The sequence below is a fragment of the Martes martes genome, assembly GCF_963455335.1.
Source record: "Martes martes genome assembly, chromosome: 5".
Taxonomy (NCBI): Eukaryota; Metazoa; Chordata; class Mammalia; order Carnivora; family Mustelidae; genus Martes; species Martes martes.
The window spans coordinates 28,575,854-28,589,423 of NC_137892.1; the positions used below are offsets into that span (position 1 = coordinate 28,575,854).

At 38.7% G+C, this 13,570-nt stretch overlaps 1 protein-coding gene across 1 annotated transcript in view; it reads left to right on the forward strand.

The window, feature by feature from the left end:
- The first annotated feature begins 955 nt into the window (after window positions 1–955).
- The window catches only part of SRFBP1 (serum response factor binding protein 1), a 68,299-nt gene continuing 55,684 nt past the window's right edge, over window positions 956–13,570 (forward strand). Inside the window, exons 1-2 of the mRNA XM_080803772.1 lie at window positions 956–1,093; window positions 12,909–12,997. Coding sequence (XP_080659898.1) covers window positions 1,058–1,093; window positions 12,909–12,997 — 125 coding nt within the window. The 5' untranslated portion in view covers window positions 956–1,057. The remainder of the gene's footprint in view (window positions 1,094–12,908; window positions 12,998–13,570) is intronic.

Sequence of the window (13,570 nt, forward strand, 5' to 3'; positions counted from 1 at the left end):
CCTGGCTCCTTGGAAGTCAGTTTCCCCATCTGTAAAATAAGAATAGTTCCTATGTCCTTACATTTCTGTGAATATTTTGGAGATAATTCATGCAGAGCTTCTGCCCCAGACTTTGATCCATTTTTACGATCAACACTACCTGGTGTTAACTATTAATTAAAAGATTACCTAATGCAGATTTACTCCCTAATGTCTCCTCTGCCTACAGGCTAATACTTCAAAACAGCTATTCCCATAGGCAGTTGCAAATGTGCTTTAAACGTTTTTGCTTTAAAGGTTCTACTTTTTCATCTTGGTTTTCCCTTATTTTTTTAAAGATTTTATTTATTTATTTGACAGGGATCACAAGTAGGCAGAGAGGGAAGCAGGCTCCCTGACCAGCAGAGAGCCTGACGCGGGGCTGGATCCCAGGACTCTGAGATCATGACCTGAACCAAAGGCAGAGGCTTTAACCCACTGAGCCACCCAGGAGCCCCTTTGGTTTTTCTTGAAATTTAAACATTGATTACCTAAATTTAAACCTTATTACAGTGTGTAGAAAAAAATATGTTCGTGCTTCAGCTACAACAGGAGTCTAGAGAGAAAAAGCTGTTATCTAACAAGGACTGCTTGTTACAAGCACAAGAATCTTCACAAACGCCAGATTAAAAATTCAGAGCAAAATTTGGTCACTCAACTTTACTTTCGTAAAAGGGCTTTCACCTCCGCACTGGCACACAAAAACATGGTCCTTACAGAGCCGGGCCACGTCTACCAACGAACATAATAAAATCAGCGTCTTAAAGAACTTCTAAACTTGGCAACAGCCAGCCGACGCCCTACGGGCCACCTCCCCGCGCCTGGTTTCCGCAGGAACGCGCGGTTCCAGCCCGTAACACGCCCCTCCGGAAGTTGTTCTCACTCACTTCCGTTCTCGATCCCCTTATTGCTCAAGCGTCGGCCAGAACGCGCCGTGGATGAGTTTTGGGCCGCAAAGGCTGCCGTAGAGGGGCGTGGTGACGGAGCCGCGATTTTCCGGTTCACGTGCCGGCTGCCGCGGGGTCTTCTCAGACGTACTATGGCTCAGCCGGGGACTCTAAACCTCAATAACGAGGTAAGCTCCGAGGCCCGGGGGAACCTGTGGGGCTGCCCTTCAGGACCGCCACAGTGGCTTCTCTGGGTCTTTCTGACAAGCTGGTGGTGTCCTGAGGGCGAGGGTGGGGAGTGCGGCTGGGGCAGCTTCTGGGTGGGCCCGGGCGGCTTTCCCGGAACTCGGAGCTTGGCCACAGTAACTTCGCCTCACGGTTCCCAGGTGGCTGCAGCAAACACCTGTTTCTGGTCCTCGGGCCGCATGAATTTTTAGGTGTGGGATGTTGGGAAGATCATGTAATCTTCATATTCAGTGCTCTCGTCTGTAGAACGAAGCTCGTGAGAGTAGCTTCTTTGCAAGGTTGTTGTGAGATTTAAGTTAATTGGAATATGGGAAGCGTTTGTACAGTGCCAGACCGCTAATAAACTCTACGCATTACCTGCCTTTTGTTGGTTGCAGGAGGTGAGGCGGAGGGGTTGAGAGCTCTAACTTTTACTAAGGGACTGCTCATCTTCAGTGCGATCTTATCGCTTCTAAGGATGTACGCCCACGTTTCTTACTACAACTACTCTCCCATTTCTTTCTTCCATGGACGCAAAATTTTTGGAAAGAGTTGTTTATACTTTCCCTCCCTAATTCCTCTTCTTTCTTTCTTAAATTCAGTCTGAAATCAGGTGTTTCCCCTTATCACTGCTAACAAAATGTCGGTGTCACTAGGGTACCATTTTTGCCTCTGTCCCCTTTCCACCTTGTGGTTCTATTTACGGAAGTCATAAGACACTGAAAACTTAAAGTAAGCTGAAAAAGCAAGAATCAAATGAGGACCTCGCAGCTACTGCAAAGGAAGTTCTTTATCTTCTTTATTCAGTGGCTTTTCAAGTGTTTGCCATGACCAAGACATACTGTTCATGTTGTACAGTTGTGTGTAGACCTACTTTCTGTTTCCAAGCAACCTATGCTCAGATGGGAAAGGGTAGGCAACACCCACCGATGGTACAGAATCATGCCGGGAAAAACAAGGAGTAAAGAAAGGTTGCCAAAGAAGGCAAAATGAAGTGATTGTTCTGTCTTTAAGGATCTTACACTTAATTGCAGCCAGTGATTTAGTGGAGGAATAGAAAGCATTCCAGACAGGGACTGGTATAAGGCAGGAAGAGATGGTAGGAGGAAACCCCTTGGGTGGTATAGGGCTACATAACTCTCCATTGATGAGAACTTCTGGGATTCAGTAGAAAATGAAACTAAATGATGTTACTGCCTTAGTGCCAAATTAATTAGTCTGAATTTCACTTGGAAGTGGAGTACAGAACATAGAGAACGGGGAAATTCTGAAGTTTTTTAACATATATGCGTAAACACAGATTAAGTGTGTGCTACTTCCAGAAAACATTTGGCGGGCTTTTTCTCATTAGTTTGCCAAGGACGTAAAATACAGCTTCTTTGGAATGAATCCTTGGGCATTCTTTGACATATTAGTGAGCGTCCTATTCAGTTTTGAAATTGCCGTGAGAGTACTAATGAGAATCATTTAGCCCTCTTAAAGTGTTTTCTTTTTCCACTTAGCTAATTCTCAGTCCTCTTTTTAAAGCAGTTAAAATTTGATCTTTAGGAATTCCTCACAAATTCACCTCAGTCTGGGTTGGTTGTCTGTTCTTTGTGCTACCACTTTCTACTCTTCTTTTTTTTTTTTTTTTTAAGATTTTATTTATTTATTTATTTGACAGAGAAATCACAAGTAGGCAGAGGCAGGTGGGGGGGGGCAGGCTCCCTGCTGAGCAGACAGCCCAATGCAGACCTTGATCCAAGGACCCTGAGGTCATGACCAGAGCTGAAGGCAGAAGCTTAACCTACTGAGCCACGCAGGTGCCCCACTTTCTACTCTTGAAACATTTGTCTACCTCTTTCTCTGTTTTTATGTATTTCTCTACCAGTGTATGTGCTCTATGATAATGTTTTCTGGCGACTAGATGAGCTTATCAAATTAGGAAGTGTATATATCCCATGTTAAAGTAAATCTTACACGTTCTCATATGAAGGTGGGGGGGAAAGGACAGCAAAAGTGGAAATGATGGAAGGTGTTATAATGGGAGAAAAATATCTACAAAGGGAAAAACAAATACAGATTTGTCTACATAAAAACTGCGAAACGTCCCCAAATTTTAAAAAGACAGCCAATTAGAAAAAAATACGTAGCAAATATGACAGATAAGTGGCATATGTCATTACTGTAAAATAGTAATTAAGAGAAACTGCCTCTTAGAACATTGGTATAAGAAATGAATTAACAACTTCTCCAAGGAAGAAATGTATCTGCAAAAAAGTTCACATTCACTATTTTAATGGAACCATTACTTTTTCATTATTGTCCTATCCTAGTCCAAGTTATGCCGCTCACCAGCAATACACTGCTAGCCTTCCAACTACTGTCCTGACTCCTCTCTCTCTCCAGTCTGATGTCCACAGTGCGGCTGGAGTTCTCTCTTCAAAAGAGAAATCTAATCTCATGACTCCCTTGCTTACAGCCTTTTTGATGGTTTCCTGTTGCTTTTGGTAAAGACCAGTCTAAACAAGGCCGGTCTCGTCTCCCCCTTACGGTATACTACTGCTTCCCACCCTCCCTCCCCCCTTTTGAGCCTCACTGGCCTTCTCCACTAGGTAGCATAGCACTGTTACCCTCTCCTTTGCACAAGTTCTTCTTTCTACCCAGAACCCCTTTTTCTTTCAGTCCATTCCATATTTCTCCTTGTTATTTTCTCGGGGAAACTGGGTTTCACGTTCATTTTACCCCTTCTATAAGCTTCTGTAACACCTTTTACTTTTTAATACTTCAAAGAGTTGCTGAGAGTATGTGTGTGTGGATGTGAGAGATTTCGTCTTTCCTCCACCTGTCTGTAAACTTTTGCTCAGTATCATATCCTCAATACTAATGTGTTCAGTGAGAAACTTCAGCCATCATTTTTGTGATCCTTAATAACTTAAATTAGCTCTCCTTAACTGGGATTTAGGAATTCTGGGATCCTGTAACTACCTGATATTATGTGTAATTTGGTGTTTGTGTGTGTGTCTCTTGGGGGAAAAGAGTCCATAGGTTTCATCAGATTCTCAGACATTTATAAACCTCTGATATTACCTTTGGGATATTGGTACTCATTATCTGTGCTGATTTTTAATTATGGCTTTTTCTTTTAAATAGTTCTGTGGTCATCTACTTTATAGCATATTTAATTTCCCAAAATGTCTGTTTTGAACATAAAAAGCCTGCCTGCACAGGCACCTATTACATTATGCTAATTTTCAGTATCTTTTACCTTTAATATTTTTATTCTTCTCAAAAAATTTCCAAGGAGAAAACCTGACATTTATAGATGACTTCCTGATTCTAAGTTCTTAAAGTAACATTTATTCTTGAGTATATAAAATCTTACCTTCTTAATTTTGCCTTTATTTTTCTTTAAAAAAAACACAAAAAGATCGTGTTTTACTTCACCTTATGATTACTTATTGCATTTTCTTATTTTGACCAGTACTTTACATGGACTTTGAAGTGAGAATATTTAACTGACTTATAGCATGTTCCCTAGTCTCAACCATGGGATCTTGTTTATAGGTAATAATGAGTAAATAGCATTGGGCAGATGAAACTATGGACAGCTCAACCTGAGTTACTTTATGTTCACATGATGGAGGGAAATCTCCCAACTCTACACTTTCTTTTTCTCCCTTTCCGTTAGAACTAGAGAAAGAACGCAGAATTGGAAACAACAGCACCCTAGCATCTAGTAAATAAAGAATTTGTTAAACCAGAGCTGAATTTGCTCCAGTCATGTTTCTTTAGGCAGCAGTGAAATGCAAAATAAGCACTGGGGAGTCTAAACATGTACTTTAATTCTGTAGGAGGGCCAAGGAGCTTTATATGAAACAGACATTGCTGATAGCAAATTATGAAGAAGCCCACTCGCTTTCCACTTTCTATAAGATAGTAAAGGTAGAATCTAAAGTGCCGGAGAACAAAATGATTTGCCTCCACATATTGTAAAAGATAAGAATGTCAAGAACTATATTTGTGTGTGCTTTTGAAGTTACATAGCTCCTATTTCATAGTTGAGTATGTAATACTTTAAATTTTTTTCCCCAAAGTAATAAATCAGGGTCTATCCCTAAGAAGAGAACCATTTTCTCTTTGGTTGTTAAATTATTCTGGGAAGTTTTGCTAGGTGGCAGCATATGCTCAATAATGATTAAGTTGTAGTTAATCACCAAGCATTCTAGCATTTTTTTAAAAAGATTTTATTTATTTAGTTGACAAACAGAGATCACAAGTAGGCAGAGAGAAAGAGGGAGAAGCAGGCTTCTCGCCAAGCAGGGAGCCCAATGTGGGGCTTGATCCCAGGACCCTGAGATCATCACCTGAGCCCAAGGCAGAGGCTTAATCCACTGAGCCACCCAGCTGCCCCGCATTCTAGCTTTTTTAAATTGCTGCTCATCGAAAGTAAAAAAATATAAGTCAACAGTAAGTTATCATCCAAATGGCCAAATTAGAATCCTTCTCTATAATTAATACCACAATAGTTAATAATAAGTAATTATACCATAATTAACTTTGTCAACTATGATATAGTTCAATCATATCAAAAATAATATAACAAATGTCCTTATGATCTACTTCTTGTATTTATCAAGTGTCAATATTTTGCTATATTGTAATGCTTAATTCCACCCACCTTCTCTGTCTCAGAAGTAGTTCTTACTCATTCAGTGTAATTTTCTCATCCACAATTTTTTGTAATTTAGTAACATATATCAGCATTTATTATGTTATATATGCGCATAGTATTATGATGTATATTTTAAAATGTGCATATGTTACTGTATTAATGCAGTGTTACACCACAAGTATCATTATAAAAGTTACTTTTCAGGGCACCTGGGTGGCTCAGTCCATTAAGCCTCAGACTTTGGCTCAGGTCATGATCTTAGGGTGCTGCAGTTGAGCCCCACATTGGACTCCATCTTCAGTGGGGAGTCCGCTTGTCCCTCTGCACCCCTTCTCCTCCTGCATGTGTGCATGCTCTCTCTCTCAAGTAAGTAAATAAGTGAAAGCTTTAAAAAAATCCTTAAAAGTTACTTTTCACCACACAATTTTAGGGTTTACTCATGATAATACATGCATATCTCCTGCATTGATTCTAGAAATACCACATTGCTTGTGCTTTATTTATATGCATTATTTTATCTCTTACGCAGTGTTTTATAGGAACTCTGCAGTTAACAGTTTTATGTATGGTCTTTCCCTGTTGCTGGAGATGTAGCTTCTGGATGGATTCCTAGAAGTAGGAATTTTGTTAGATGTTGCCAGAGTTTCCCAGAAGGAGTATACCAGTTTATATTTCTATCAGCAGTATGTGAAGAGTGCCTGTTTTGTAACAGCCTTGTGGACAGAATGTTGTGTGTTTTTTTTTTTTTCTTTAATTCAATCGGATAGATGAGTAATAAGCAACTAGAAGTTTTAATGTACTCTAAGAAACTTAGGTACACTCAGATTTTTCTTTTTTTTTTTTTTTAAAGATTTTATTTATTTATTTATTTGTCAGAGAGAGAGAGAGAGAGAGTGAGCGAGCACAGGCAGACAGAGTGGCAGAGGGAGAAGCAGGCTCCCTGCGGAGCAAGGAGCCCGATGTGGGACTCGATCCCAGGACGCTGGGATCATGACCTGAGCCGAAGGCAGCCGCTTAACCAACTGAGCCACCCAGGCGTCCCCACTCAGATTTTTCTTAGCACTCTAAGCTCTCTCAAAACAATATTAGCTCTTGGAAGAGTTGGGTTTTGTTAGAGATTAATTTAAATATATGGCAGAGTCAATGAATTACCAAAAGTGGCTGTCTAGTTGACTGGCTCTTAAATAGTTAACTGTCAGTTCAAAGTAGTACTTGCTTTTGTCATTGGACCATAGTTTGCTCTCAGCTTTATAGATCAGAAACTTGCCATCCTTGTCACCCCAAAAACATAGCTCATTCTTTCAAAGGCAAATTCACATTAACCATAGCTTATAAGAGACTATAAAAATGAGGAAGCTAGTTTATTAAATATATCTAATGTAACACAGTAATGCTCACATTGTAAAATATTCTTTTACTCAATACTGATCTACTTTGACTACTTGAAATGTAGAACCATAGAAAGGGGTTTTAGTTATACAGGTTGTTGTTGGGCTGTGAGACATTTGTCCTCATAATTGAGTTACTCCAGTACAAACTGGATTTCTCATTTCTGAACTGGGGAACACTTCTTACTCAAAAGGCTTGAATCAGACACTGCCAGCTTTTGCTCTTTGTGACTCCCTTTCCTGTGTTTATGTTGACCCTTCCCCAGATGCCAACGTGGTCTTTTCCCAAGCAGGTATATTAGCTTTCCACCTAATTTAGTTATGATCATATTTTTGTACTGTCTACCCAAGAAGTGATCCAGGTTACATTACTGGGTTGAGATTTTACCCTTACAGAGGGCATCTGCTTGTGTAGGTTCTCAATGACCCCTCACTCTCAGCACATGTGTTTTGTGTGTGTGTGTGTGTGTGTCTTTCTCTTCTGCTCTTACAGATTAAATGCATTATTTTGCTACTTGGAAGCCCTCAGCTTGGGTTTGGCAGTCTTACTGATGACTAGAGATTTGTCCTTCATTTTCTTTCTTCAAACTCTTCCCTTTCACTTTTTTTCATTTTGTTTCTTTGTCAGCACATTTCATTCCATTATTATACCTCTGTTTTCTCCTTGCTGTCTTTCTCTTTCCCTCCTTCCTTTCTTCCCAGACAGTATCCTACCCTTTTCACATTTCTAACAATGTTAGTTCTCTTTGCTTTTGGTTAGGAAACCAAAGCACATTGCCCTTAAGTAGTACATTGGCCTTCTGACAGTATTGAATGTTTTAGGCCTGTTTGTTGACTTGTGGGTTTTCTGTCAACCAACTTCCTAATTCCTAAGTGCAAATGAATTTTGAATCCTAACTGAGAGGCTCTTGATACCTGTTTGTCAGTTTTGCAAAAATAAAGTTAAATGCTTGAAGAAAGGTAAGTGCTTGGGGTGAGCAGTTGTGAGAAAAATAAAATAATATTTCCATTGTTACATAAAATGAATGTACTTATTTTTCTAATATATTAAACTTAATCAAATTTTCCTACTGCCTGCACACAAATACTGGAAAAGTCAAAAAGTTGAAAAGGATTTTTTTGGTTTTGGCATGGAACTACATACATAAAGCATTCCCTTTTCTTTTAGAATTCCCTTATGCAGTAATGACAAACATAGTACTTCTTAAATTGGAATTTTAAAATTGGAGTTTAGCTTTCCCATGATTGGAATGTAACTGAGGAACAACTCTGCTAACTGCAGTTTATTAGTTCAGTTCAGTTGACAGCAGTTAGCAAATATCATATCATCATCTTATATACCTGTGGGCTACAGCAATTAGAAACAGTTGCTAATATATTTTAGTGCATACTTTATAACTCACTATTAATTTTTCTCATAAGTGACCTCCAAAAAAATGTGTTATAAATCCCCATTTTGCTGCATATGAAATGTAGCAGTTTTGGCACGTGGGTGACTCAGTCAGTTAAGGTCTGCCTTCGGCTCAGGTCATGATCTTGGTGTCCTAGGATTGAGCCCTATGTCTGGCTCCCTGCTCAGCAGAGATCCTGCTTCTCCCCCTGCTTGTGTGCTCGCGCGCGCTCTCTCTCTCTCTCTCTCTCTCTCTGTCAAATAAATAAATTTTTTAAAATGTTACAGTTTTTTTTTCAGTTAAAATCTAGTCTGAATGGCTTTTTATTATGCAAGTATGTTTTTTTTTCTAAACCGAACTTCAAAATAAATTCCAAACAGGTTAGTATATCTGGTAGGAAAGAAACCTGATCACTCTGCACTTTGTTAATATATTAGGTATTTGAAAAAGTGAATGAACAAGTGAGTATTACAATCTTTCTGGACATTTATTTAACAAATGCTTATTGAAAACTCATACTGTACCATCACTATGTTAGGTGTTACAATGTAATGTTGAGTAAAACCAGACACTTGACCTTCTGGAATTTATAACCTACTGGGAAGAAGACACATCAGATTGTATTCAGATTACAAATAAAATATTTAACTTAAAATAATTTTCATGACAAGTTCTAGAAGCACTCCTAAGTACTTATAAAGGGGAATTTTAACACTGTCTGAAGACAGAAAAGATTTCACTGAGAAATGGCAGTTGATCCAAAATCAGAAGGATGAGATGAAAGAGTGGTAAAGAGCATTCCTACCAGAGAGAACAGCAAGTGTAAAGACTTGGTGGTAGGTGGAAGCTTGGTGACGATAAAGGATTAAAAGTAGGCCCATGTGGCCATCCTAAGACAAACTGCAAACAAAGAGAATTAAGTAAAGGTCTGTCATCAGATCTGGGTATTAAAAAATGTATTCTAGGGCGCCTTGTGGTTCATTTACCAAAAGCGTCTGCTTTTGGCGCAGATCATAATCCTGGAGTACTGGGATTGAGTCCTGAATTGGACTCCCTGCCTCCTGAGGACTCTGCTTCTCTCTCTCCCTCTGGTGCGTGTGTGCGCACTCACTCTCTTTCTCTCTTTCTGTCAAATAAATAAAATCTTAGGAAAAAAAGTATTCTGAGTTGTGAATAACTGGTTGGAGAGGGGCAAGAATGGATGTGGACAAACCAGTTACCAGTAACTCACCCAAGAGAACGAGGAGGTCAAGATAGGGGTTACAATTTAGGGATATAATTAGGAGATAAAACTGACACAACTTGGTAACAGATTGATTGTGAGGGATTTAGAAAAGAAAGCTACTTAAGATGAGCCCTAGGTTTATAATTGAACAAAAGGATTGTTCTTTTCCCCGAAATATAAAACAACAAAAAAGGAATCCATTTGGGAGAGAAGAACATGGGTTCAAGTGTGTGTTGTAGATGATTTTAAGCCTGCTGAAAAGGAAATACCAAGTAGACAGTTGCACATTTAGGTCTGGAGCTAAAAGAGAGTCTTAGCTGAAGGCAAGAAATTATTGAGTCATCTTGTTTAGGTGGGAAATTACAATATACACAGGTAAGATCACTTAGGTCTAAAAAGTATGTCGTGAAAAGAAGAGTTGGCTTAGGACTGCCCTTTGAACTTAAAACTGGTTAGGGGTGCAGGAGTCTTCAAAGAAGAGCAAGGTAGAGTGACTAGAAAGGATGGAGGAAATCCTGGAGAGTATTCTATGTGTTCCTTAGAAGGAAAAAGTGGTCAACAATGTCAGATGCTGCCGAGATTGCAAGTAAAGTGAAGCCTGAAAAAATTCCTGTTGGGTTTGAGGGACTTTTAGAAATCATTGATGTCTTTTGTAATAGCTTTTAGTGGACTGATGAGAATGGAAATCCAATAGGATTATGTGGCAAGTAGAAATGGAGTTAGGGAGTTTGAGCCTTTCTGAAAGCTTGGCTCTGAGGCAGTTGTAGAGAGAGGGTACTCCTAGTGATCTTCATAGTGAGAATGTTTTGTTTGTCTTGTCTCTAGTGAAAATGAGTCAAGCACGATTAAAAATCAATAGAAACAGCCATGTAAGAGATCGACAGTGCAAGAGTAAAGGGGTAGTGTGTAGTAAGGGTTCTAAGATAGCAGAAAAGATGAGATCAAAAATACAACTAGAAGATGAATGTCACATATTGGGTAGGAGAATAGGTTAATAGAGGAGAGTAGGTGATACAAGTAAATTTGTATTCATTGTAGTGGAAAGATGATGGTTCCCCTTTGATGTTCATTTTCTCCATAAAATTGGAAAAGAGAGAAGAGGAAGGTCAGGTGTTTTAGAAGGCAAGCAAAGGTTTAAAATAGTCATTGTAGAAGGAATTGAACAAAAAAATATAATAGGTTTCCCAAGAGTGTATAGGAGCCCATTTCGTGCTAGTTATAATGAATTTAATGTAGATAGAATGTCTCAAGTATTTCCCAGTTCTTGCAGGGGCTGCGATAAAGAACCCAGGATGAGGGGTTCCTGGGTGGCTCAGTTGGTTGGGTGGCTGATTCTTGGTTTCAGCTCAGGTCATGATGTCAGGATCCTGGGATTGAGCCCCTCATCTGGGTCTCTGCTTAGCACAGAGTGTGCTTGAGGATCCTCTCTCTCCTCCTTCTGCCCCTCCCCCTGCTGGCTTTCTCTCTAAAATAAATAAATGAATCTTGGGGGGGGGGGGCAAAAAAAAAACAAAACTCAGGATGATTATTTCATCCAGGATTAGCTAGAGTAATTGCTAACAGGAAGGACAGTACAGTTTAAGGTATTAGCAAGTATTGATCATGTACATAAACTGAATAAAAGGAAAATTGAAAAGAACACAACCAGTCATTTGAGAGAAAGTATAGGGGTCAGTGAACTATTGGTCCCAGTGAAGTCAAAGATGGTGGTGGTGTGTTAAGATGAACAAGGAAATAGGCATTTTGATCTCAATGTAGACTATTTAAATTAATGGTTATAAAAATGGATCCCTTATGAGTGATAACAAGGACTACAGTGTTACCTTGGGCGTGGGTGCTGAGACTGAATAGATAAGGTCATGAAGACAGGAAGTCAACAAGTGAGGATATGATAATGGATAGATTTTATTACATGGACATCTATGTCACCCAGAATGGTGGGAAAAGTTAGGATGGAGATAAATTGTAAGCTGATTGACAATATCTTCACTGAATAAGGGGGTGAAATAGACTGAGGGTAAGAGACAGGGTTATAGCCAAATGTAAGAGCCTTGAAGAAACAGGATGATGTTGATGTTGCTATTTTGGCAAGGAGAATTTGAGGGATTGTATGTGCCAGACACTCTAGCAATGCTCAGAAAAAATGATTTCAGTACCACAAGGTCCTGTACTCTAGGAGTGCCCAGACTATAAAAAAAGATGGCTATGTGAGCAGTCGGGGAGACTACAGTAAGATAGATGCCGCCTATGAAGTATACTGGGAGTGTGAAGGTTGGAGAAGTTATCTCCATCTGAAGAAGTCATTGGAAGACTTCTCAGGAATATCTTACCTGAATTTTATATGGTCTTTAAAGTGGAGAAGGGGAAGACGAGCATTTTAGGAGGAAGGATGAGATAATTTGACTAGTAATAACAACAGGCAAAATATAAACTCGAAATGATAGCATCCTGATGTACTAAGTACTGTTATAACATGTAGTTCTTCATCATTCAAATATTTCCATTTTTTGGACAGTCTTTCTGGGTTTTTTTTGGTCTCAGGGTTTAGCACTGTTGTCTAAAGGGATGATTTAAAGCATCTGTCAGTGTGCGTGCGTGTACGCATGCACCCTGGTGTTTTTCACATTTCTTTTAAAGTTAGGCTTGAAATTTATTACTAGAAACAAATGGAAGGGTTGCTGTATAAATAAGTAAAATATTATCACTTTCACACATTTGCTCTTGGTGACATAAACATTCAGTAAATTCCTGCCATTATTGGCAAAGCTCTGTTTTAAATTGCAAGGGTGCAAAGATGAATGTGATGCTCTCTGATCGCAGGGAACTCAATCGTTTATTATGTTCAGGCACAAAATATAAGTGTACTACTAAAATACTAATCACTGAGAATGCTGTGACCTTTTAAAAAATCATAGCTTATTTCTCTTAAGTCGTCAGACACATTTTTAGAATGTTGATTTATTCTCTTACAGAAGAAGTTTGGTTTCATCAAACTGTGAATATGGTTGAAAATTTGGTTAAAGTGATAAGACTTAACCTGTAATATTAAGACTCAAAATAAAGTGATTTTCATCTCAAATTAAGAGAGAACCTTTCTAATTTTGGTTTTATTTCTCAAAGGTTGTGAAGATGAGGAAAGAAGTGAAGAGAATCCGGGTGTTGGTTATCCGAAAACTTGTCAGAAGTGTTGGCAGACTGAAGTCAAAAAAGTTAGTCACTTGAAGTCATAGTCCTATGACTAATAGAATGTCAGAAGTTGTTTTTATTCAGTATTTACAAAATTTGAGGGTGGGACCAGGGAGAATAATTAAGCATCTTACTCATACAACACTTTTTTTTTTTATATGGAGAGAGGATCTGAGTGGGTTACAGTGTGCTGTGTCAGCATGTCCTTGCATAGTTTGGGCCACATTTGCTTAAAAATCACAATGAATTCTGCTGTTTTTTCAGAACTCTCCTTCTGGCCTTTTCAGAATGAAAGTCCTTCAGGGTTATTTCTGTATTTTATGTTATTGGAAGTTATTTTAAGATGTTGATATACTATAATAAATCTAGTAATACCTTGAATAAGTTACAAAGATTTTATATCATTTTATTCCTTAAATTGCTAAATAATTGGAAATCTTCATTACCGTGTGGAAGTGTTTATGAAAACATTATGTTCCATCTGTTTTTAATAATATTTTGTAATTTCCTTATCACTAGGATTAGAGTAAGAATGTTGTAGCTTTTACACTTTCAGCATACTTAGTTTTCACATATATTTTGTTCCTGATTAATTT